General features: G+C 41.7%; 1 protein-coding gene and 1 long non-coding RNA gene across 2 annotated transcripts in view; one reads left to right on the top strand and one right to left on the bottom strand.

The window, feature by feature from the left end:
• The window catches only part of wdr11 (WD repeat domain 11), a 55,879-nt gene extending 30,718 nt beyond the window's left edge, over positions 1-25,161 (top strand). The window contains exons 13-29 of the mRNA XM_005473868.3: positions 767-842; positions 3,299-3,407; positions 4,600-4,721; positions 5,219-5,366; positions 8,160-8,266; positions 8,637-8,751; positions 9,852-10,023; positions 10,824-10,932; positions 12,714-12,776; positions 13,094-13,159; positions 15,524-15,713; positions 18,470-18,565; positions 19,120-19,285; positions 19,557-19,654; positions 20,897-21,042; positions 21,539-21,618; positions 23,022-25,161. Coding sequence (XP_005473925.1) covers positions 767-842; positions 3,299-3,407; positions 4,600-4,721; positions 5,219-5,366; positions 8,160-8,266; positions 8,637-8,751; positions 9,852-10,023; positions 10,824-10,932; positions 12,714-12,776; positions 13,094-13,159; positions 15,524-15,713; positions 18,470-18,565; positions 19,120-19,285; positions 19,557-19,654; positions 20,897-21,042; positions 21,539-21,618; positions 23,022-23,224 — 2,066 coding nt within the window. The 3' untranslated portion in view covers positions 23,225-25,161. The remainder of the gene's footprint in view (positions 1-766; positions 843-3,298; positions 3,408-4,599; positions 4,722-5,218; positions 5,367-8,159; positions 8,267-8,636; positions 8,752-9,851; positions 10,024-10,823; positions 10,933-12,713; positions 12,777-13,093; positions 13,160-15,523; positions 15,714-18,469; positions 18,566-19,119; positions 19,286-19,556; positions 19,655-20,896; positions 21,043-21,538; positions 21,619-23,021) is intronic.
• Positions 9,395-15,571, bottom strand: LOC112841962 (uncharacterized). The gene is made up of 3 exons (XR_003213471.1): positions 15,363-15,571; positions 9,830-10,055; positions 9,395-9,499 (listed from the first exon to the last, which is right to left on the bottom strand). It is a non-coding gene; the product is annotated as an uncharacterized LOC112841962 (long non-coding RNA).
• Positions 25,162-26,036: the final 875 nt, after the last annotated feature.

The following is a 26,036-nucleotide window of genomic DNA, read 5'->3' as shown; positions in this document are numbered from 1 at the left end:
TTGCATAAATGTTGATGATTACTTGTTACTTACACATCCATGATCATTTCAGGCATCAACCCTTTGACTTGTCTTTCCAAAAATAATCCAATCATGGAAGCGCTTCAGGTTCTGACAGTTTTTATGGTAATGAGAAGTCGAATGTAATTTCCCTTTGGTGTTTCTGTTACTGTGTTTGCTCCACCCTGGGTCGTAGTTGCGATGTGCTTTTGTAAATGCACATTTGACCTATGTGATTCTTCCTACTTTATATAAGGAAATAAAGGTGTAAATGGTGAGCAGTGCTTCATAAGCCTCTAATGCACCACAGCTCTCACCTGCCGTCATCAACACAGCTGTAGGTTAAACCTACAACAGGCACCTCTATCACTTGCACATTTCAAACAGGCCACCTTTCCTTAGTGTCCTTCGCGAAATCTGATAAGCACTTCCGTTGGCAAATGTGATGCAGTGCACCTGAAGGGCATTGTTGTTTTGCTCGCAGGGCCACTTTGATGCTCTGCATAATGTCGAATTTCGTGACCGGAAAGTTGCGAGTGTTAAGCACGGATTAGAGCAGATGGTTAGAATAAGTTGTGTATAGCTTTCTCTCCTGGCTCTGACAAAAGAGATAAAACCAGGATGCACTGGCACTAAAAAGAAAACGAGATGGATCAGCCTTTTCTCAGGTATAAGGAAAGCTACCATCTTCTGTCTTCAATTATCACCTCCTGTCCTTCAGCCTCTCACTTTCTCCTTTTCGGTGTGTGTTTGTTGTGCTTTCCAGGCAGATGCTTTGCATTCAGAGGCGAGCGCGGAAATGATGAGCCACCCATTGAGATGATTAAAGTGTCTCATCTCAAGTAAGTCACCAACTCTCCACAACACCAACAAAAGTAAATACAAATAAGAGCACACACTTGCTGATGTTTCTAGCTGAGATTCACATTTATAAGCACAGAGTGTATATTTCACATAAAGGTGTGAGTGGTCTTGTGGTTTTGCCATACTCGGATCAAATTGTAATAGAAATCTGTGAAAAGGGCTTTAAAGCTGAGAATTGTCTTTAATTTGCTGTTTCATTTGTAATTATTCCCCAACCTTCATTTATTCATGTTGTGCAGCGTTTGGAAACTTAATTTTCTCTCTTTCATTGCCATATCTTTTGACAGGGCTGTGTTATTCAGTGGAAAAAAATAGAGCATTCATTTACAGCCATCACACATTTAAAAAAAAAATGAAACCATAAACAAGGTTTTCATACAGCAGCTGTTTATTGCATACTCTGCTGCTCTCTGGGAGACAGTCATTTCATCTTTTTTTCAAGGCCAACATCTTTTGTCAAGCCTTGTGTATACGTTACGAATGGCATAAGGTAGATAATGTATTATAATGGAAGGTGACATCTAATTATTCAGCCCACACTGGGCGACTACTGACGGCGCATTTTTACTTTATTGCCAGTGGCAACAAGTTTCCCCTCCTCCTTTCCCCTCCTCTGAAAGGAACAGGCTGCGGTGGAGGCAGTAAATGTAAGGGTCAGTACAGAAGCCATGGCCGCGAGAATGTTATATATGATATTACAAGCTGTAACACAAGAGGAGACAATTAATGTACTGCTAATGGCATTCTACAAGATTTTCTGCCATGCAGCACTAAGTAAACTGTTTCTTCTCCACGAACTGCTTTCGAGTAACAAGCAGTAAACCCACATTTGTCTCAGTCTGAACTGACCAGTGCGTGATCTTATTGCACTCCTTTTAATCAGCCCTAGTCCTAGTTTATGAACCCTAGCAAGTCACCCAGAGTGATTAGACATCGCTTTTTTAATGAATATAGAAACGCTCAAACTCGAAGCACTGACACGAGACAACCTCAGTAGTTAGTCTCAGTTTAATTTTGCTCAGATTTTGCTTCACCTATTGCGACCATTTTATAAGGCTTTAGGCTTACTGTTGGCTGATGACATGCAATTGCAAAGAGAGAGAGAAATTAAAGAAACTTAATGGTGGGCCGACCTATGCTGCAGCGCTCACATGAACCGAAACAGGAAAAAAGTTGCAGGGACAGAAAAGGTGGAGATCTTTTGCATGGACATATTAAACCTGTTCCAGAACTAAAGTTATTTGTAAAGCACTGCAAAGTTGAGTTTACTTGTCACCGGAGTACTTCAAGTCTGAAGTATCACTTAAATGCATTACACGCTATTGATGCCCAAATCACCCACCCAAACAAACAGTGGCGGGAGGCTTCGGTAGACTTGTGGGAGAAGAATAGATAAACAAAAGCAGGACAAGCGACAACAAACGCCATAGCGAAGTTGTTAGCAACAAACTGCAGGCCGATTAGTGTTGTTGAAGATGTCAGGCTGAAGAACGTTCTTAGAATCGCACCAAATAATTTTGTTATTTTTCTTCAATAATCAATCATTCATTAGAAAAGATTCTGAAAATGTTGACTGTCCTCTTTCAGTTGCACTCACAATGTGTGTCTGTTTGTTGTGGTCCTCTTGTTTTTTTGGCCTCTGAAACTGAGTTCACTCTAAAAGATCATCTGTGGCTGCTCCTACCACGATTTGGTTTTTGAGGGATTTTCTGCAATATTAGTTTAAAAATGTATTTTATTTTATTTCCACGGTTGCTTCTATTACTCCAAAGCTGCACAGCGTCACTTTAAAAAGCAGCTAGGCTGTTTGTTACTGAGGTGATTATAATAGGGAGGAGAAAAAAGTACAATTACTGGGAGACTCATCACATCTTACAGGAGGCCACAAAGCACAATCTTATAATAATTATAACTTACTGTTTGTATTTACAGTGACAGAAGACCATTTTTTTTCACACACTTAAGTTCCTGTACAGCAGCTGAAGGTTAAATATTGGCTTTTGTGTAATTGCACAGTAGAACAACAGCTTGTTAGCTTGGTCACAGGTTTGGACAGTGATTATTTTGTGGATTTAGTCTGATAAACATCAGGTCACACGTCAGAATGTCTAATCTGTTGTACACTGTAAACAGTGGTGTAACTAAGCTAGAAGATAATATGGAGAGTTGAATAGAAAGGAGGAGTTGTTGAAACAGCAAACTGTGTTGAATTTAAATTCTTGTGCAGAGGTAGAATCATATATCAGTGTTAAAACTTTGACCATTTTATTTTTACCATATAAACACAAAAAGTCTTAGACCGCATAATAAAAAAAACAACTCATGTCTTCATCATTACTTTAGCCATACATTGCTAACTTCTTACTTTATGCTACACAACAACAAGCCTTATATTGGTTGTTCAGAATGCATGTTTTGTGTTTTTCCTCCTCAGGCAGTACCTGGTGGTCGTGTTCAGAGACAAACCCTTGGAGCTGTGGGACATCCGGACTGGGACTCTTCTCCGGGAGATGGCTAAGAACTTCCCCACTGTTACTGCACTGGTACAAACACATTTACACACTAATAAAAATGTGGTTTTGTACCAAGTAAAGAACAGAGTCCAGGCAGGAGAGAGACGAATGATTTTTGACAGAAGGACAGCAGCAAGAGTGAAAGGAAAGCTTTACAAGATGGTAGTGAGACCTGCTATGATATATGAATTGGAGACAGTGGCACTGACAAAAAGACAGGAGGTGGTAGTGGCAGATTTAAAGATGCAAAGATTTTCATTGGGCGTGACCAGAACTGACAGGGTTAGGAACGAGTATACCTGAGGGACACATCAGTTTGAGCAGTTGGGAGACGAAGTCAGAAGAGGGAAGGCTGAGAGGGTTTGGACATGTATAGAGAAGAGAGAGTGGATGTATTGAATGAAAGTTGTTGAACATGGAGCTGCCAGGGAGGAGAGAAAGTGGAAGACGATAGAAAACATTCATGGATGTAGTAAAGAAGGACATACAGAGGGTTGGTGTGACAGAGGAGGATGGTGGGCATAGGGTGAGGCTGATGATCTGCTGAGGTGAGCATCCGAAAGAAGACGACCAATCGACCACAACACTAAGAGAACAACAGATCATCAACACGCTGGAATGTAGCATTTCTGTTGTATTTTAAATGTTCATTAACTCCACACTTTATATTTTAACTTGTGTTACAAAGTGTTGCAAATACGCATTGTTGACTCTTTCCTGTGTTAATAGTCTCATACTTTTTGGCCCATCCTCGCCTTGTGTTTGCATGGGTCATTTGAAAGATTAGTCTGGAAAATTTCCCCAAGCTCAGCAAACAGCAGTGGCTTCATTAGGCCAGAGAAATGCTCATAAAACAAGAGTTATGCTGGACAAACTTTACAGTGAGGCCGTAAAAATCGTCCACAGTGTGAATAAAAACGGCAGTAACCTTAATAATACATGCAGGCCTCCCCCAGCACCGTTTTGCTGTCTCATTTCCATATTGATTACAACCTCGAGTCACCCAGACTTGTAGCCACAGTTCACCAGAAAGTAGACAAGAGGGCTGAGGAAAACAAATCTCCTGCCTCCCGTAGTTTCATTTATGTGAGTGTGCAGATCTCCCTTCTCTCAGTCTGTCTTTGTCTGCGAGTCAGGCTGCAATTGTTTGCTATTGTGTCCGCAAATGTGTTGTACGGATGGCTTTGTTACAAAAACCGCAATCCCCTGGTTATGTCAACAGGAATGGTCCCCATCCCACAACCTGAAGAGTCTAAAGAAGAAGCAGATGGCTGCGAGGGAGGCCATGGCTCGGCAGACTGTGTCAGATGCCGAGCAGAGTAGCGTTGAATCCTCAGTAATCAGGTGAGTGCTGTGGAGCTCCAGAATCTTGGAAGCCTTTTGACTGACATTTATGAAATCCAGCATTAAATCCATCTGGCTGAGATCGTATTTACTTTTTATGGTCCCAATGTTAGAAGTTAAGAGAACAGACAGTCCAGAACAAATTCCTTAGTCCTTACTATGTTTCATTAAGAAAACATTGTAATAAAGAATAAATTATTCAACCACATGTCATGTAGCACTCATGTGTAACAACCCATATATATATATGCATATATGTGTCTAGTTTTTCATATTAGTTCAGCTTCTCGACAGTCTTTCTGCAGAGGTGCCTCCTGCGGTACAACCACCCCTGCTGGGGAATCACTAGACTCCCCATAATTGTAAAGCCCTGTCAAAGTGCGGAGCAGAATAGCAAGATGTCCAACCAAAAAATTTCACACGAGAAAGTGTGAATAAAGACGAGCGCTTAGGTGGGAGAATAGTCAGTATCGTTTTTTGTCTTCTTCTCCCTACAGTCTCCTGCAGGATGCTGAGAGCAAGTCGGAGACAAGCCAGGCTATCTCAGCCAGGGAGCATTTTGTATTCACTGACACAGATGGACAAGTGTACCACATCACTGTAGAGGGCAACACAGTCAAAGATGGTGCAAGAATTCCACCTGATGTGAGTCCCGAGACTGTCTTTTTCTTTTTTTCCCCTTCCCTCTTCGTCTCTTCTTACCTTATAAGTTCTTGTACTGCTTCAAGGTCGTCCACACCGATCCTTGCACAAAGCTATTTGTCCCCGCTTTATATCGACCTCTTTTCATTTTGTTAATATCATGTTAATCCTTTTTGTACACACAGATCAAAATCAGGTTTTTCCTTTACATCAGTCTGTCTCTTATCATTGCTTTTCCTTCTGACTTTGTCCTTTCTCTCTCTCTGTGTTTTTGTTGCTGTAATAAGTTGTGAGGAAAAATGTTAAAAATTTAGTTTAAACATTTGCATTTTCAAGATACTGGTGACAATAAAGAGGTGACATTTCATTGTGCCTTCTTTTCTTTAAATAGTGTATTTGCAAAATAAAACACTCTGTCACCTAACCATCTGGGCAAATTTGGGGCCAGATTTGCAATACCATCAGAGGTTAGGATAGCCTAAGAGGAGCTTACTATGCACTCACTTCCTCTTGTCTACCAATAAAGTCAGTGAATATTGCTCCAACAACCTGCTGTGGCTGTGTCCACACGCCCATGGTGTTGGGCATGTTGTTGGCCATCCTTTGATTGCTGATAATTTAACAGTAGTTTCCCCCTGAAACCAGAAAAGAGCTCATTTCAGGATGTTTTTGACAGTGTAACTACTGATCAGCAACCTTCCACCATCTGTTTATCTATTTACTCTCTGTTTCATAACACACATTGGTTTTTTTGTTTTTTTACTCTATGCAAGCAGTGGGGGAACTCCAGGCCACAAGGGCCAGTGTCCTGCAGGTTTTAGAGATCACCCAGGTCAACACACCTGAATCAAATGATTAGTTCATTACCAGGCCTCTGGAGAACTTCAAGACACATTGATGACATAATTTAGCCATTTCAATCAGCTGTCCAGGCCTCAAGGACACATCTAAAACCTGCAGGACACCTGCCCTTGAGGCCTGGAGTTCCCCCACCTCTAGTCTGTGCCATATCCATCACTTCCAGTCACTTTGTTAGCCAAAGGCTAATAAGTTCTCTTTTTTCTTTTCATGTTCTTTATCTACTTTTGGGTCTCTTATGTTTAAAGGCTAAATATCTCCTTGGTGTTATGTGTTTTACTTTATATCTGCACTGTCTTGTCACTTTACTCAAAAGAAGCTCTGCTTTCCGGTTGTTAGGCAGTGTCTCCCCAATTTTCCCCTCGATAAAGTAAATGCCACCACTCCCTCTTTAAAATCCTGTGTCCTTCAGCTTATTTGTGAGAACTTGTGCAGGGGATGATATAGATTTTGGCTCCCCAACAAAATGTTGCCAACCTAATGTCTCTTTCAGTCATAAACTAAATGTAATCAAGGTAAAGGTTTCAAAGATAAATTGTACAGCGCTATGTTTTTTGCCAGTTTTCTCTCTCTCTCTCTTTTTTTTTTTCCCTGGGAACCAAACGGCCAGCTGAATGTCTGCGAATTTGACGGTGTCATCAGTTTGTCCCAGATAGCGTTTAGCAAATGTTCACCTCACTGATAGGGAGCAATGAGTCAGGCTTCAGGAAAAAGAAAGCGTGTGTGTATTTATATGTAAAGCAAGTACATGTTAACCTAGCTATTAATCCGCTCTGACAGCAAAGTGTCCTCCCGTGTAAAAAGAAACGAGCTATTACTGAAGACAGGATTTCTTTTCACCCGGGTGAATCCAGGATGCATTGGTAACATCATGACAGTAGGATGGTTCGATTACCTTACAAGCTGACATGTCACCACTAACAAAGAACGCTTCTGATTGTTAATTAAGAAAGTTTCAGTTACCTAAGCCTCCCTGTCTTTTGGAGGACTTTGACTTTCTTGGACTCATTACCTTGTTCAAACTTGCAGTTGCTTAGAGCTTAGTCATGCTGTAGTGTAGCACCTGCTGCTGTCGGGTGTTGATTGCCCACATCTTTGTCATCGCTGAAGATGGCACAATCTCATATCTTTTCATTATCATTTAATATACTATTTAACTCAGTAACATTTATCTCACTTCGTGTAGCATTTCTAAAGGGAAACCTGTGGAATATATTCGTTTCCTTTGTGAACTGGTGGATTGTTTGCGTATTCAGTGCTTTGCTTTCCACCACGTAGACAGATACCAGCGGTTTACCTGGGGATTTTAAAGCCTTAGTTTTGTGACGGCTTCAGATTTATTTCTCAAAGATTTGCATACCCCAAAGGTTTTACAGTCTTTTCGGGATGATAGAAGATCTTCATATCTCTGTCAGGGAACTGAGCCAAACTCTCCTAAAAAGTTTTGGGCTATCACACACTGAGGATGAGCTGACACGTAACATCTTAACATTGGCACTCTGCTTCGCAGCATAGTCTGGCCTTATTCAAAACTCAGATGCTGTGCTTGTTTACCACTCAGCTGCCACACATATATCAATTTATTGTCTTGTTTTCTTCATGTCCCGACATTAAATGCCTGGCAGCGAGATGTTTTATTGCAGAGGGAAAAGGGATGGCTTTTATGCTGTTTGAATTGCGCGTTTTTGTTTTTTTAACTACGCAATGGTTGGCTGCATTAAAGACGTGACTTGTGAACATAATAACCTAATTCCTTTTGATGTCTATCTCCAGTTATATGATGGGTAATCATAAACTTCAGACTGCATGTCTGAAGGATCATGGACTCGACTGCAATTTATCTCAATACTCAGAGGACACAGCTACAGCGACTCACTTGTGAGGCTAGCACTTTTTCATCTTTGCTTTAACACCTTTTTCTCTCTTCCTGTGTTGCAGGGGAGCATGGGCAGTATAGCCTGTATTGCCTGGAAAGGTGACACCCTGGTGCTTGGGGATGTGGACGGCAATCTCAACTTCTGGGATCTCAAGGCTCGTTTGTCGAGGTAACAGCTAGACTGAAAAACGTTATGAAAGCTCTAGTTTTGCTTTCTGATGCTTTGTTAAAGAAACGGTTCATAGATTGTAAACATTATGAGCAAATCGATCAGTAAAGCCCATTTCAGAGGTTGTAGGTTTCATGTTTGAAATCACACATGGGTCACTTTTGACCTGGTCTGAATACATGGCACATAAAATGCATTATATGGCCTTTGATGCGCTCTCAGATTTTGCGCACAGTACATCATGTAGTGCACTTACCCACACAGGCTCATTTTCACGAGCGTGTTTGAATGAACCTGTGAGTGATGAAGCTGGAAAGTCAAATCCACAAAGCAAATAAGGTCATTTTTTATTATTAATTGACATTTTTAGGGGGATACCAACACATCGTGGTTGGGTGAAGAAGATCCGCTTCGCCCCTGGGAAGGGTAACCAAAAGCTGCTGGTCATGTACACAGATGGAGCAGAGGTCTGGGACACCAAAGAGGTAAGACTCTATACAGTAACTCCACATGCTGGTAGTTGCAGATGAGATGCTATAAATTCCCAACATGCATAACCTCACTGCACTGCGTAGCTCATAAGTTAAAAAAGCTACAGTCGTCTTCAGGTTCATAGCAGTGGTTTACGGGCTCACTGTGGTACACTTAATGGGTTTTCATAGAACGGCATTCACTGGGGCATGACAGTATTTCTATGGGGTGCATTAAACTAATGTCCTTTCTGAAGCTAACACTGTAATAATAATACAACTGCTGCAGTTCTGCTGTTGCGTTGACAAATGATTACAGTGTGTTGTACAGGTACACACATGCAATTCTTAAAAGCTTTCTCCTGACATGTAAAAACTCAAGCATAGCAGGATGGATGATTGTGGTTTCTGAAGGCGACGTGAATCCCTGCTTCATCTTTAGCTTTGTTTACCAAAGTCGTCAACATCCACAAGGTCCCCTCTGAGCAGTCTACTTTTCATCTTGCCCAAGATTCCTTCTGGCTTGTTTACATTTCGGTTTTTTATTTGATCTAATGTCATCGACTGCATTTTGTTATCTGTATCCATTCTACATTTTTTGTTGGCTTATCAAGCAATCAGTGTTAGATATTAACTGGCAGATTAAATGACACACGCGTCGATGATTTGGTTTATTATGAAGAGTGAGGTAGAGAGAAAATGGTCATCGTGGAGCTCTGTTTATGGTCCCCAGTTATAAAAGCCGGACAGCAGATGAGTCAAGCTGTAGAGGAAAACAAGAAAAAGCTTTAATGTAACAAATCATGAGAATTATTATTAGAAATCTAAAAGAGAATTTCAGCCCCTCCTTCCAATGAGCTAATCAGCAGCTGAAGCGGGAAACACATGAGCCATTTGGGATCTTGCGCTATCACATACAAATTCACAACAGTTCGGTTGTTAACAAAATAAACCTGTAGTTACTGTACTTTTAGTTTTTCTTGTGTGCCCATAACATCATTCTGTTTCCTGTTTTACTTAATCAAAAAAAACTTTCCATATTGTGCCCTTACAAATAAAAGAAGCAATTAGATTAAAATTTGAAATCAATCACCTTGGATGTCCTTTCTCTGCAGGTTCAAATGGTCAGCAGTATGCGCATTGGTCGCAATGTGAACTACCGCATCTTAGACATCGACTGGTGCACATCAGACAAGGTTGTCCTGGCATCTGACGATGGCTGTATCCGAGTGTTGGAAATGGCCATGAAGTCTGCCAGCTACCGCATGGATGAACAAGACCTGACTGGTGAGCTAGGATCCTTATGCAGCGTAAAAGGACTGAAAAGAAAAGGGTTATGAAGATTTTTGAGGTTGATTTTGATTAAGTGTCAACCAAAAATAGTTGCATATACCCCAATCAGGCATAACATTATTACCACTGATAGGTGAACTAAATAACACTGACTGGCCCTTCATCACAGCACCTGTTAGTGGGTGGGGTATATTAGAGAGCAAATAAGCCTTTTGTCCTCAAAATTGATGCGCTATAAGCTGGAAAACTGGGCAAGACAACTGGGTCGGAACATCTCCTAAGCTGCAGCTTTTGTGAAGGCTGGCCCATGTGGTCCAACCCAACAGATTAGCTACTGTAGCTCAGTTTGCAGAAAAATGTAATTCTGGTTGTCTATAGTGCTGCATAGCCGCAGACCAATCGGGGTTCCCATGGTGACCCCGGCCATCACCAAAAGCGCCAATAATAAGCGCGTGAGTAATAGACCACAGAGCAGTGGAAATAGGTGGCCTGTTTTATTTTTTAAATTTACATCATGTGGATGGCCAGATGTGTGTGCATCGCATACCTAAGGAACACCTGGCACCATGATACTATATGGGAAGAACCACAGCACAGTTTGGTCAAGGCTGTTTTGGCAGCAAAAGGTGGACTGACACAATATTAGGCAGGTGGTTGTTATGTCTAATCGGTGTAGCTGTGGATTAGAGCTCCTTTACCCAGTTACAGGTTGACATCTGTAGTCACTCAGCTTATGATGCTGATAAAACCCACAGTCTAATATTGTATTCTTTCTTATCTGTGGTAATGCACAGATCCAGTGTGGTGCCCTTACCTGCTGCTGCCCCGAGCTGCCCTCACTCTAAAGGCTTTTCTTCTGCTGCAACCCTGGTCAGGAACCTTTACCATGGACGTCACGCAAGTGTAAGTCTCACCTCTGAACAAGTGTTCACTGTGAAATCGTCTCCTTTTCACATGCCTTTTTAGTCAGGCTAACTGATTTTGACCTGAGGATGATTTTAACTTTCACAAAGTGCTGCTGAGCTAAAGGAACTAGCAACAAGATTTGACGTTATGAATAGGTTTGGTTTGACGTGATCAGAAGCTTTACTCCTCATTTTCTTGTATGTAAGGGTGCAGATACATTTTAGTAAGAGAAAGCAACTTACTAAATAGAAGTTCATGAATTGACCTGAGGTGGTCTGCAAGATCAGTATGATCAGTATGAGTATCTGATGTTTGAATAAACTGTTTGAGCCATGTAAAGATGGGTTTTACTGATGTGTTTTTAAAAATAAAAATGGAATATTGCTTCCTACCCTGAAAGCAGGCGGTTGTGAGCAAGTGAGCAGAGCAGCACATCAATTGTTGTCAGTAGTTTCAATTATTGATGTCCACACAGCGTCTGTCAGTGATCTGTGTGAACTGCTCTAGGTTAAATTGCATTTAAACATGTGTACTGTGTACTGCTCTATTTGAGGAGGAAGACCGATAAGCCATCTTCTGTTGAACTGTGCTACTTTTACAGTTGCAGACTGATCTCATCTCCCCACATACAGTATGTTCTACAAAAAACTAATGAATGAGTATGAGAAGGTTTTTAGCTCTGCTATCTCAAAACCAAACTTTCCCCTCATTAATTTATAACGTTGACCTATTTTCAGACTGATTCACTCTGAGGAGAAATAAAAATCATCTGATTGCGAATCTTGGTTACAACTTAGTAATACTATCCATTTTTAATCTACTTTCACTTTGCATTGAAGGTTGATTTTTGTGTCTCTCAACCAAAATATAGTTTTAAGAACAGTTATAAAGTAGTTACGGAAAAGGATTAGGGCCACTGGGAAAAAAAAAAGGGGGCACGTCTTTTTTTTTTTCTTCCTTTCCAGAATTCTGAGAAAAAAGTCAGAATTCTGAGATTAAAGTCAGAATTCTGACTTTTTTCTCAGAATTCTGACACTTTTCTCAGAATTCTGACTTTTTCATCAGAATTCTGATTTTTTTTTTTTCTCAGAATTCTGACTTTAATCTCAGAATTCTGACTTTTTTCTCAGAATTCTGACACTTTTCTCAGAATTCTGACTTTTTCATCAGAATTCTGATTTTTTTTTCTCAGAATTCTGGAAAAGAAAAACAAAAAAGACGAGCCCACTTTTATTTTTTTTTCCTCCAGTGGCCCTAATCCTCTTCCGTAGGTAGCTGTGTTTACAAAACTTTGTTAGAATTTTCACCCAGTTTGCAAAATGAGAACTGAAAATATAAATATAGAAAATGTAATTAATTTTAGGTAAGATGTCTGCAAGATTAGGCTTCTTACTTTTCCATCCTACCACTACAGCTTCTGTCAACCACCCAGACACTGTCTGTAAAAATCACCAGTATAAACAAGCTCAACGCGGGATTCAGCAGAGGCCGTCCACAGGGACACTTTTTAAGCCAGATGTAGTTACAAACCCATTTAACTGAGCCCTGAGTATTTCATTGCTTCACAGCTCCCTTATCATAAGTAAGCAGCTATATTAGCAGTGTGTGTAAGGCAATACCCATCCTCAGCTTAAATGTTAGAATAGACTTCGCTTGACACCACAGATCGACTTCTCTTAAAAAGGAAGTGTTCAGATTTCCATTTAATATCAGGTCAGGTTCTATTTAAGGAAGATGTTAAAGGAGCCGTTTGACTTGCTTTGATCCTTCTGTTTCAGAGACTACAGTGAGAAAGATGAGATAAAAGGCCTAATCCAGGAGCAGCTCAACTCATTATCAAAGTGAGTTACTGCACTGTTGCTTTGTCCTCTAATGCCAAGTTCATGTGGTAACTCGATATTAATGTAATGGCACAGACACTAACAACCAAATAACAGTGTATGTATGTGATTCCAGTTTGTGTTCATGTAGGGTTGTTTTACAGTTAGAAAGTGTAAGTCCTTCCTTCGTGCTCAGACAGCGGGCCCAGAGAGCATGTAGTCTGTGGGTTGACAGATAAGACGAAACTCCTGGAACAGCCACACTGGGCCTGCTGTGTTAGAGAAGTGTAATTGGCCCTGGCTGTGTTTTGATTGTCTGTCTCTGATTGGCCCCCCAGTGATATGAAGAGTGTGCTACAGGACCCGGAGCTCAGTCTTCTGCAGCGCTGCCTCCTGGTCTCACGGTGAGTTCGAGCTCTGTGTGAAGTTGCCAGTGTTTGTCTCTGCGCAGATTGTACCGTGTTCATGAGCGTTCGCTAGTACCCCGGGGCGGTTATTTTGTTAACATTCAGACAGTGTATCTATGTCAAAGACTCATAAAAGCCTTGGTTACAGAGTTCCAACAGAAGTATGAAAGTATAAGGGACAAGGAAAAAAATAGTTGTCTAATATAGAGAATAATACTAACTTAATTATATTCTCTAATAAAAATAATAATTCTGACTTTACATGAGTTGCACAGTGAATATTTGCTCTCGTTGTGCAAGAAAAGCACCTTGGGTTTTTTGGGGGGGATTTAATATTTTTCTATATCTATGTTCACTTTTTTTTGTATGACAGACTAAACATTCTCAGGATGGAGGATACCAATCTTAAAAGATATTGCAGCCATCTTTTAGAGAGCTTATTTCAGCTACTCAGTGATGAAGAGGGCGACTTTCTATCTTTGAAATAACACACAGGAGTTCCTTTCATTTTTTCTTAATTTTAAAATTACAGGACAATCTGGGCAGCTACCAGTACTGTTTGCAATTTTACATATTTATCATGTAGTTTTAGTGATCGTGCCCACTTAAGATCAGAGAGTGGCCCATGATGACACATTTGACCAGATCATAGATTGTGTCTTCTTTCTAAACTCCTGCGTGATTTTTGGTGGTCTGTTTTGCATTGTTATCATGCTAGAATATTCTTCTCCTGCCCGATTTCTGCAGATGAAAAGTGATCTCATCAGCCAGTATTGTTCTCCATCATCTCCACAGTCATTCATGGTGCTCCCTTTAATTATCACCTCCCCGTTTCCTTCTGCACTCTTGAAGAGCTGTATTCTCTCACCTTGGTGCATCACTCTCAGGACTATGCATTCTCGGTTCACAGAGGTTTTTGCAGTGCTATTTGTGCTCTTGCCTCTTCATCTAATCCAACAAACCTGTCTTGGTCTCGTCTGACCAAATACGCTCAGTGTTCCGGCTTATCTTCATGTTTTCTAGAAAAGTCAAATAAATGCAGTCAGTTGCTAGAGAAACGTGAATTTCCATTGTGCCTAGTCTGAAACTCTTGTTTTTCAGCTCTAGATTGTGCAAGTAGCCATCTGTCATTTTAGCCAGACGGCCACTGCAGCTCTGTATCTCATTCAATACCTTCTGATTACTGCTGTAACTTTATTTCAACTGATTTTTTTGGCCCGTCTCCCCATCATCCTGTGTCCTTTTCCATCTTTTTTTTTATAATCTCACAATCAAATTTCATTTTCCCTGTTTTTTTCTTTTCCTCATGGAGCCATGGTGCAGAGTCAATAGTCAGTCTGGTTTCAGTGATCACAGGTTTTCTAACTTGACTGTCAGTGATGTATTGGCTTGTGTTACATTGAATTTCTACCTTTGGAGCATGTTTTTTGTTTCCTTTCTCCTCCAAAAGCTGTTTTTTAAAGAAAGTTTTTCGCTTTTTTTATTGCTTTGAATAGTAGAGGAAATACTGTACTTGTCAACAGAGAAATGAGGCTGCTATTGAGAGCTTTGGTATCATTTGAGGAGGCTTATATTACACAAGGCTGGGCTCATTTTTCTACTATATTGTAAACTGATGTTTTAGCAGGGATTTCTGGTTATTTGTGGAGGAATATAATTATAAAAATGTAACTACTTAATTTAGAACAAATTGGAAAGATGAGCCAGAAGGTGTAAATTTATGAAGCAAAGCAAATTATTTTGTTTTTGAAACATTTAAATTAACTGCCAAAGAGCATATACTTGCTGTAACTGTAAAGTGCAGTTCTGAAGCACCACAAAAAGAAGTATGAGACTTGTGCTTGTGTCAGCAACTCTCATCTCATCTGTGCTTCAGCCTTCATTTCCCTCGAGCATCTGACAAATCTAGAGCAGCTAGTATGAAAAGAAAGGCAATATCATATCATCCCACCCCTGTTTGCATCCTGTTATTAATGCCATGATTTACAGGGAAAGTCTAAAAGACCGTTTTTGTTCCTTGAACACCCTGGCTACACTCTTAGTGAGAGCTCACGATTATGTCTCTACATCTGGCTGTCTCAAGTTTCCATGCCATTGTTAATGTCATAAGGTAACCTAGCAACAGCTATGTGTCTGTGCCGATATGTTAAAGGAGGCTGAGGAAAGTAAAGCAGGAGGAGGAGGAGGAGAGCTCACTTACAGACAAAGCGTAGGCTGGATGATGGAGGAACTGTGGTCATTAATGAGCAAACGAGTAGGGAAACCAGGTGCCATGATGATTCAGGCTGCAGAATCTGACTAGTCCAGAGACAAACACTGAACTCAGGTGATGCGTTTTTGTTTTTCTGTGGCAAACTGCAGGTTGTTCGGGGACGAGTCAGACCTTCACTTCTGGACAGTGGCATCCCACTACATCCAGTCATTTGCACAGGCTCGTCAGCTAACTGTGTCCGCCGCAGAGGGTCAGGCCCAAAGCGAGGGAGTCCAACCGTCGCCTCAGAGCCACCTGGACATCTGCCACGATGTCTTGTGTGAGAGCTCTTACTTCCAGGTCAGTATACTAAGAGAAGATGGAGAAAGTGTTTACCTGTGTTTGGTGCTGTCTCTTTGGTGAGCACAGAAAGTAAAGACAAATAAGTTTCAGCTAACATTGAAAAAACAAAAAATCCCCCCAGGAGCCATCCCAAAGACAGTCGATGTCCTCGAGTCAGACTATGCACAAACAAACACAGACGGGCTGTCCCTTATCGTCCACAGTGTCAATATCACCTCGGTCAAACAGTGCATTCTGTTACTAATGACGCTGTGGATCTACTCTCGCCCACATTTTTAAGCCTTTAAGGTCAACTCCATGCCTACCTCTCCTCTGAGTGATTCAAGCCCTTATTGGATGCCCTCTTAAAAATGTCTCGTTTGTGCAGTGCGATTGCGTAGCATCTTGCTGATGACATTCTTGCATCAGCATCCAAGGTCTTTATAAACATGACTCTTCTCTTTTCATCTTCAGTTTATCAGACTAGTTAGGCGTGTTTTTCAGCACACTGAGCAACATTTGTGTTGTGAAAAGTTTTCCATTCAAATGTGTTTCCATCGTTTTCCCATTTTGTGTCTGTGAACTGACTTAATTTCTAGTCTGCAAAAAAGAGACAGTTTGAAAATGTAAGATAATTAAAAATTGGCTTACTGTGCATGTGGGGATAGCATTTTCTGGAAATTTTTTTTTTTTTTTTTTTTTTGGCTGCTGTACCGTTTTTTCCCCCACTGTGCTAACCTCCATGTACCCGCGAAAGTAAAATAAGGAAAAAGCCTTTTCCATTTTTGATAAAAGACGATTTAACCAGTTGAAAATGGTGCCCCAAACCTTTCAGTTCAAGGTTTTAAGTAGCAACAAGCAAATGTACTGTCTAATTTCACTCAGTATAGTTCCAATTAAAAAGTCTTAACATCTTTTTCTAATGGATTATGCACCATTCCGTTTCTGTGAAAGTTGTGCTGCCTGCTAATGAGGGGCCATGCAGTGATCACAAAGTTAGGACTTTCAAAGAGCTACCAAGACCGTGTGCAGCACCATTTGGCTCCTGTTGTCATAAAACGACTTCAGTGGCAGCAGCCTGCCTGTAATTACTAATATCCCAGACTCCAGTACAGAGCACACAGCTCTGAAGTTACTAAACTCATTTGGTCTCCGCAAGGAAGTATACGCACAGCTATGAATTGCAGAAGAATTCATCAAAATAAAGCGAAGCCAAAAAAAGAAGCCTCTGTTGTAGATGTAGAAGCAATAAATGTGTGCACGTAGCCATTCTTATAAAGAAATCTACTATGCTGCTATCTCTCCCCAAAACTGATGACTCAGTCTTTTGTCCATCAGCTGCTGTTTTTATTTTTCTTGCCTATCTTTTGCTCATTGAACAGAGTGTAGTCAGTACATGCAATCACACAATCTCGATGCCTGCAGTGAGTATAGGGAATTGCGCCCACGCGAAACCAACCTGAAGAATTTCTTTTAACGGGCCTGTTGAGGCATGCATGGGACGCCCTGCCCTCCTTAAAGAATATATCAGATCCAACGCCACCTTCACTGAACCCCAAGGTAGTGAGGACCTGAACGTCTATCCTTCCCCCAGGGAGACAATTTTTGACTGAGCCGGGGAAGCCAGGGAGACATCTTCACCAACGCATCAGTGATTTTTCTCCATGTCCTCCAGCTCCCTTTGTGTCAGTACAGTCAGTATTACACATCATTATGGGGATATAGCATCACGCCCCAAGACTCCCACAGAGCTGACATAGCCTTGAAACAGCAGCTGCAGTGATGACAGCTGCATCATTTTCCCACTGACAGGACTGTTTGAGTGACTTTCTGAGACATAGAGTGTAGGTAAAAATAAAAAAAAGGTCACAAAGTCATGTTTGGCGAACCTAAGATAGCATGCTGTATCTCTTCCACAGAGATGACCCTTAAAGTCCCCAAGAAATGACCACATACTGATGGATGCGTCCACACAAGCCAGTTAGAAAGACATCAGTTTGTGGAAACCTTTTTTTTTTTTTTTTTCTATCACTTCGTGATCAGTGAACAAAGAACTAGTCTGGTTTACTTCCCACATACAGTTAATATGATGCATTAACTGGACGTGGGAAGCTGGCGTCTGGTGAAGACTGCTCATTCAGCCTTTGTTCCACAGATGGAAGAGGTGTCACCGTCCACTCAAAGACATGAAGAAGGCAGCTCTAAACTTCTCCATACATTACCTGGCGGAGGTGCGCGTGAGAATAAAAATGTCGGACTGTGAGCAGGCTTTAACCTGCCTCATCCCGGTACAAAGTCGCCGTGATCTCGCCCATGTGAGAATGGAGCAGGTCAAGTTGAATTCACAGTAGAGGGCGAGTGGATGGTGCATTGTGCTTCCTGTGTGGTCTTGCCCAGGAGCACCTTAACCTCAACCAAACAGTATTTCTTCCACTGACTTCATCTTTGAAGTGAAGTGTCTGACAGGGAAAAAATGAGATCTGTCATCAATAATTGGGAAACAGACACTTAATAATGAAATACAGTACAGGGAGCACTGACACCCAAGAAGCTTGTGAAGTTTTTAAAGACATTATAATTATACTCTCCAACTCTGGTATATGTATTCATATAATTGTCAATCCATCACTTTCTCCCTATATTAATGCATGCGTACTAACTCGTATCTTCTCTGTCTCTCTCTCAGACACAAGGTTTAATGGATTTCTGAAAGCACTTGTTGCACAAAGCAAAAACTTAGTCCTTGTTGCTCCTTGTGTTTTTCTTTTAAACAGAAGTTCCAGCTGGATCGAGTTCACCTGCAGGAAGTAAAGCGCTCCAGTTATGAACACACTAAGAAATGCGCTGACCAGCTCCTCCTTCTGGGTCAGGTAAGTATGACACCACCGCACCGCCTACACAGCTAAAGTGCATCTGTATGGAGTTGTCATGTGGCATAACTGATAAACGTATCCGCTTAAATGTCTGCGTAGACTATGCGCCACACTTTTCACAAATCTACACCTCCTTAGCTGTGCATACATGCAAGCTGAAATGTCAGAATCATAAATAGTTCATATCGCAGTGAAGAAAATCAGCGCTGCTCCTGTCCTCCCTAGCTTCACAGCCTGCGGGGACTGACATCACCTCTTTCACCTCTCAATGTCACCACTCTCCCTCTAATCACAAGCTGCAATCAGCCGGCTGTTTGCCGGAGGTGCAGTTATCCAGCAGGCAGACCGGCAGAGGCCGGTCGGTGCTGACCCCAGCACGAGCTCCAGCCTTCATCTACACTAGATGAAAAGCATGATAATAAACATAATTTCCCCTCGCAGCTCTGTCTTGTTCAGCTCGTGCACAGTGGTTACCTATCAGAGCTACTAATGCCTTGTTTCTCTCTGCTGCCACGGTAATTACGCTCTCATCTCTTTGTTGTTGCTCTCAGACGGACCGGGCGGTGCAATTACTGTTGGAGACGAGCGCAGACAACCCCAGCTACTACTGTGATTCACTCAAGGCCTGCCTAGTGACCACCATCACCTCTTCAGGCCCCTCGCAATCTACAATCAAGCTAGTGGCCACCAATATGATAGCTAATGGCAAGCTTGCAGGTAGTGTTCCTCTATATCTGATACCAGAAAGGACATTTTTATTTGTATAGCATACACCTGGGATCTTTTTATTTTTAATTTAAATTGGAAAAACTTATATTGGAATCAATCAATAAATCAAATAATGCTTATCCTATCAATTTGGCTCATAGTAGCATTGTGTAATGAAACCATTCTGCTGCTTTCAGGGCCATGTTGGCCACCTTTGGTACTGATAGGCTATGATGTCTCACACGTGTGTATGACTTGTCAATCTTCTGCTGTTTATCAGAGGGAGTTCAGCTGTTGTGTTTGATTGACAAGGCAGCAGATGCTTGCCGCTACCTGCAGACCTACGGGGAGTGGAACCGAGCCGCATGGCTGGCTAAGGTAACTCAGCATGACGGCATCCATCAGCAGGATGAAGATCAGATACTGAGTAATGTTTGGATAGTGTAAATCTGTGGGCATGTGAGTTGTGGATGTGTGACGCTTATGGCGCCACCATTTATTCTCTGAACTTTGTTTTCCTGTTAGCTATTGCATTAGCACTGTAGCTACATCAGGGAACTCTCATAGTGGTCGCATATTTAGGCTCCCCTAGACTTTTATACAAAAATAGACTGTGTGCACAGTTATTAGGTAAACATTTTGACCATATCATTGTTTTTATGCATATTTTCCAGCTATAAGCTTTATAAACTTTAATGACCTATTGGATTGAAGCAAATCAGGTGATGTGTGTAATGAGGGAGGGTCTGGCCTAAGGAGATCAGCAATATATATTAGCTTCTTTTCCTCAAGCAAAATGGGCACAAAAAGATATTTAACTGACTTTGAAGGGCAAAACTTTAAAAAGAAATCTTTCAAGGAGATGCAGAAATTGTTGCAATATTAGGGCATGATGACAGAACCAAACTTTTTGTTGTAAATAGTCAACACGCAGACAAGATACGTGTTGAAGGGGAAAAAAGAGACTTAAATTAACTGCCAAAGATTTGAGAAGACTCAGACATAAAGCTGCTAGGAACCCCTTATTCTGCAGCGCTGCCATATTCTAGAAGGCAGCCTACCTGCAGTGCAAGGTGTTCAGTGCTCAGAGACACAGCCACAGGCTGAACCCGACCACCAATGAACAAGACACATAAATTACTACCTCAGTACTGTGCCAAAAAATATCTAAAGATCAGATGGAAGGGACTGTTGTCAGGCCACACAGACGGGCCTTTGGATGGATCGGTAACAGGCTCTACACTCCACTTTGAAGCAGACATCAGCAAGGTGGCGGTGGAGGTGGGGTACTGATATGGGCTGGCGTTATTAAAGATGAGCTAATTGTATGATTTCGGGTTGAAGATGGACTCAAACTCAACTCCCAAACCGACTGCTAGTTTTTAGAAGACACTTACTTCAAGCAGCGGTACAAGAAAAGGTCTGCGTCTTTTCAGAAGATCGTGATTCTCACATATATCATCAACATTTTGGATTTACCAAGAGTGCTGTAGCTGTTCACTGCTAAAATTAATCTTCAGTTGCCTAATAATTAACCACACAGTGTGTTTTAGCAGGAGAGTGACAAACCTCCAACTAAGAACACTAATTCATGCCTTTGCGTGTTGTGTTTGCTTCCAGGTGCGTCTGAACCCAGCAGAGAGCTCAGACGTGCTGAAGCGCTGGGCAGAACACCTCTGCTCCCCACAGGTCAACCATAAATCCAAAGCCATTCTGGTGCTGCTTTCACTGGGCTGCTTTTACAAAGTAGGAGAGATGCTCCACAGGTAGGAACAAGCTGAAGATTAAGAAATGGGAAGATAAGACTCTTAAAAATATTGACCTCCTATTTATCCCATGTAATCAAATACACGCATGTACAGATATATTAGCTCACTTTTTCTTCTCTAAAATGAGATTCCCTTTCTTACACTTAAGTTTTTTGTTCTAAGATGTTGCACTTTCACAGTTAGCGCCTTTCCTTTTCTTCCTGAGTACACTGAAGGACAAACCACAGTGTAGGGTGTGGGCTGTACCTGTGGCTCTTGCCTCAGCATCGATCTCCTCTGAGAATACCGGTCCCCCCTCCTTAACAGCTCATGTTCCAAGATGCTTCTGGCAGCAAAAAGCTCTCACAGAGAATTAGAGAGACATGAGGACGACAAGGTTGATGCATTCTTTAGGAACACAGGCATCAAGGCATGGACAGATGCTGGTTTCTGATGGTCCCTCTCACCTCCTCCTCTGTGTATCTTTCTTTTCTTCCTTCCATATCCCGGACAGCATGAGACACTTTGATCGTGCCGCCCTCTTCATCGAAGCCTGTCTGAAGTATGGGGTGATGGAGGCCAACGACTCGTCCAATATCCTTTTTGAAAACCCATTATTGTTACACGTTACAAGTATGCACCTGATAGTAGGCAGCTTCACAGTGAAGGTCAATTTAGATGCTCTGCAGAGCACATCAAGCTCTATTTCACACTTTCCCATTAGCCAGTAACACACTGTGATCACAGAGAACAGTTGGAGAACTTTTTCAACCCAAACTTTGAAAGCTTATTGTAGATCACCATCTATGGGCACAGTTTTGGCACATACTTCTTATCTGTAAGATTTAAATATATTTACCATCTAACTCAAGTAGTATGCTGCTCTGTGACTCAACTGAGATATACTGTAACCCTCAACAAGAATTTATGGCTACATCTGTCCTACCAAACCCTTCTTTTTCTCAGCCACATTTTTAATGTGCACAGTGCTGCGTAATCTCTATTTTATCTAATACACGCTGAGTATGTTGTGAGAGGAGAAAAAGAATCTGACATCCACCTAAAAGCAATATTTCATCTAGAAATCTCTGCTGTGTAATAAGATATCTGTTTGACTTGTCAGAGCTGTGTTTATTCTGTGTTTTAACCACAAAGCGAGTTATGATTCATGAGGACCAGATCAAGCCAGGCTCTCTTCAAGCGCAGGTTTTTGTTGGAGAAGTGACAGTAACATCAAACAGCATTTCAGTAAAAATATCTCTATTTTTCAGACTTTGTGAGTTCATGAGCCAACACTGCCTAGAAGTTAGGCCCACACAAAAGCGTGTGTGTGTGTTTGAGAGAGACCAATTAATCTTTGTAAATTTAGTAATCGCATAAGCCAAATGTACAATGTGCAAGAGGGCGAATGCAGTCATCATACTGTAGCTAAAATCAGTGCAGTGCACCAACCATCCTCTTTTCAAGAAGCTTATAGTAAGAAAGATCATCTTTTTGGCCTAAAAAATATTTTGAGCAGGGACATACAAACAGTAGTAAAAAGGGTAACCATAGGAACCCTCAGCGCCATCCTTTCTCTCACCTCAATGCTAGCAGGTCCTTAGGATGTCAGGAAACCACATAAGCAGCAGATGGCCACCCTGAGCCTTTTTCTGCCAGAGGTTTTTTCCTTCACTGTCGCCAAGTACTTGCTCACACAGGGTCGTCTGCTTTGGACTGTTTCTTATATATAGCTTTTGTACTCCACATGAGCACTCAAAGTGTTTTTAAATGTAATGCACACTTTGCACTGGCAGGAAGCTAACAGCTGAGCGCCTGCATTTATTGTGTTGCTCTCTAATTTAACGCTTTCGTTTTATTTGTTACCTTTTAGGATTTGGTTCAGTGATATAATTAGACCAACACTTGATTAATCTTTCTTGAACTTCAATAGATGAGATGCCAGTATGTAAAAGTTTCAAGTCGCTCTGCTGTGGCATCCTTAACTCACTATGCACATAAACTTATCGAAGCTGCATTTCTGGACTACGCGCGGCTGCTGCGCACGCTGGGCCTGCGGGAGGGTGCTGCTCTGTGGGCGTCGCGGGCTGGCAGCGCTGGGGAGCAGCTGATGGAGGAGCTTTTTCAAGGAGAGGGAGGTATACCGGAAGCCATTCTCGGCGAAGAGGTCGTCGAGCTGGGCCTGGAGAGCAAAGAGTGACCTCGAAGACGGAAGATTGAGAAGACGACGGACAGCCCGCTCTTTGGTGTTTATCGAGAGTTAGCCATTCAGTCTAACTTCAGTTAGTTAACAGTTCAAAGCATCCAGGCGCATCATGATCATCATCTTCACATCAATATGAGGAGTTTACTTTGATGTTGAGTCAGTGGGTTTGTCTGTGACAGTAATCAGACTGAAATGTCTTCATGTTTGGTGAGACCATTGTGTCTGTGCTCTGTCTGTATGTATGTATCAGCCCCAAAAGAAACACTTTCCTTGTTTACCTTTATCCCCCAAAAATCTGTACATGTTTTGGTTGATTGATAAATTCAAAGGATTTTTTCTTTTTTACAGTTTACTTGTTAAGCCTTATTTTGCGTGCCTGTATTAATTTCCGAGAACCGTTGTAGCTCTGCATGTTCAATTTGCCTTTAGTTTGCTGAAATTGAAAGTGGCAGAATTCATTTAGTCTCCAAGTAACAGGTTCTCTATTCCTGTTTGAGAAATGCAAATCATTTGAACGTGTCATTATTGACAGTCCATTTTCAAATGACGTGACACATTCCCAGTTTTTTTGTTTGTTTAGCATTCAATATAACCAAAAAGCTGCATAATTTTGATTGAAAACTTGCCTGACTGTCTTGGAAACATACAGTAATATTGCTGTAGACAGGCACACAGCACACTGGGGGAGGGGTTTCTGCAGCAGGTGGTGGTGCTTTATAAGTAATTGACCAAAGCCTGCTGCTGCTGCTGCTGCACGCGCCGCTGCTGCTGCACGCGCCTCTGCAGCTGTAATAGTTGGATGGCAGTAAAATTGCACAGCCAGCCCACCCTGCACTTATTAGACACTTATTAGTATATTATCTCCCTTGATGCCAAGGACAGAGGAGTCTGACCGCAGCCACCTGAGGGATTGAGCACCATTTAATTAGAGTGTGCAGAGGGTTGTTTGTTAATCCAATCCAATAATCCAAATGGATTTTTAAAATCTTTTCTATTTTTAACGGAGAATTGAGAGGATACGTTGCAACATGTGTACTTTGATGTTTGTGTAGTGAAGTTGTTCTCTAGTGTGTGTGTCAAAAGAAGAGCTGTCAAAACTCCTTTTATTCAGACCTCTGATGGATCATTTACACAAATACTCTGCTGCTTCTGCTGTTGCTCATCACAATCACATAATCCGACACACTGGCTCAGACGGCGCCAGCTTTCCTTTGCTTTGCTTTCACCTCGTTACATGGTAAAAATGTCCTGATCATAAAAAAACAAAACAAAATGTGCGCAACAATACGAAGATTTTAGTGACTGTGTGTTTAATTTGCTTTGTTATGTTCAGCAACTTCATCCACGGGACCTTGTAGTGCGTTACTGTGTTTCAAAAACACGTCAGTGCTATTTTCTCTGTTGTGTTACAGTAAACCCCAGGCTGTGTCACTATGGCAACCCAGTCCTATTTTAGGGGGGGACTGCATGTTTTTCCTGTATATCAATTTTCACATGGCCTCCCCAATAACGTGCTGTAGGATCCCGTAGAGTCGCACAGTCCAACAGACGACGTTATGATGTAGCTGACCCGAAGCTGTGTCATCTTCTTCCAGTCATAACAGTATTGTGGAAGCAACGTGTACTGTACTGCCTATTTGTGATCGGGCACTGGTTTGATTAACACTTGCTGCTTTTCTTTATATGTAGATGAACTCGATAAAATAAAATAGTTGAAAATTGAGGCATGTAGATGGGAGACATGCCTTTAGCAGTATATTTTGTAAGAAATGATTGTAATGGTGTCAAAGTTTAGTGGCCCCTCTCCTCTCCCTCATTGTTCTTTGATCATGGTTTACACGGTGACCCTAATGCTTTAAGCTATATAAATATTGCAAGAGAATAGAAATGTATGTGTATATATGGATGGCAATAAAATCAATATTAACTTCCATGTTTTCTGTGTGTTGTTACAGATCTGAAGACACAAGAGGGCGCTGTAATCCCTCAGTAGGAGGCAGGGTGACTGGTTTCTCTAGAGATCCATTATAGCGAGTGTTCCTTTTAATTTTCCTCGTTTAATTTCAACCCAGGTAGATTGAATTTGAGCGTTCGTTCATTCATCAAGCTGTCCTAAAAGTTAATTAGTTCCTGTTTCAGCCACTTCCGCGATTAATTACTCCCTTTCTGCTCACAAGGAGGGCCAACAGCTGGCTTCAGCTCTGTGTCCAGGTCTAACCGTTTTCACTCTTTTCTTCGTCGCAGATTTATTCATTGACGTGCATTCTGCTTTTTCTCTCTGTCCCGCACACAGCCCAGAACACAAAGGGAAGAAAAACAGTCTGGAACAGAGGGCCACACAAGCGCCTTGGTTGTGCTCCTTTTAATGGCCTAATGAATAACTGCCGGAGAGCCGATCCAGCCGTTACAGCCAGGTCATCAGTATGCGGGGCCTCGCAGCAGCTTTTCTTTGCTGTTCCACTGCTTTCTACATAGTCTGCCACCCCAGCTTGCCCCACACTCCCAGTTTCCACTTTACATGCGCTTTACTCCTTTTTCTCCCCCTCGCTCTCCTTTCACCAGAATAACCTCATGCCAACTCATGTTCTTGCTGCTCCCCATCTCCTCTAATTTCCTGAAAGCCTTGTTTCCGTCTGCTGCTTAGCTTTCACCTCTCGGATCCCCATTTTCCTCGAAATAAAATTCAAAGCAGTTTCAGCTGACACAATATTAAGGGGTTGTTAGCAACCGGAGCCGTGAGGAGCGCTGGAAATCACCCGCCTCCACTGTTTTACGCACATACTGCAAGAATTAGCAGCCAGCTACA

The sequence above is a fragment of the Oreochromis niloticus genome, linkage group LG13 (genome assembly GCF_001858045.2).
Source record: "Oreochromis niloticus isolate F11D_XX linkage group LG13, O_niloticus_UMD_NMBU, whole genome shotgun sequence".
Taxonomy (NCBI): domain Eukaryota; kingdom Metazoa; phylum Chordata; class Actinopteri; order Cichliformes; family Cichlidae; genus Oreochromis; species Oreochromis niloticus.
Note: the sequence above shows the minus strand (reverse complement) of the source record. Positions and strands in the feature narration are given on the sequence as shown.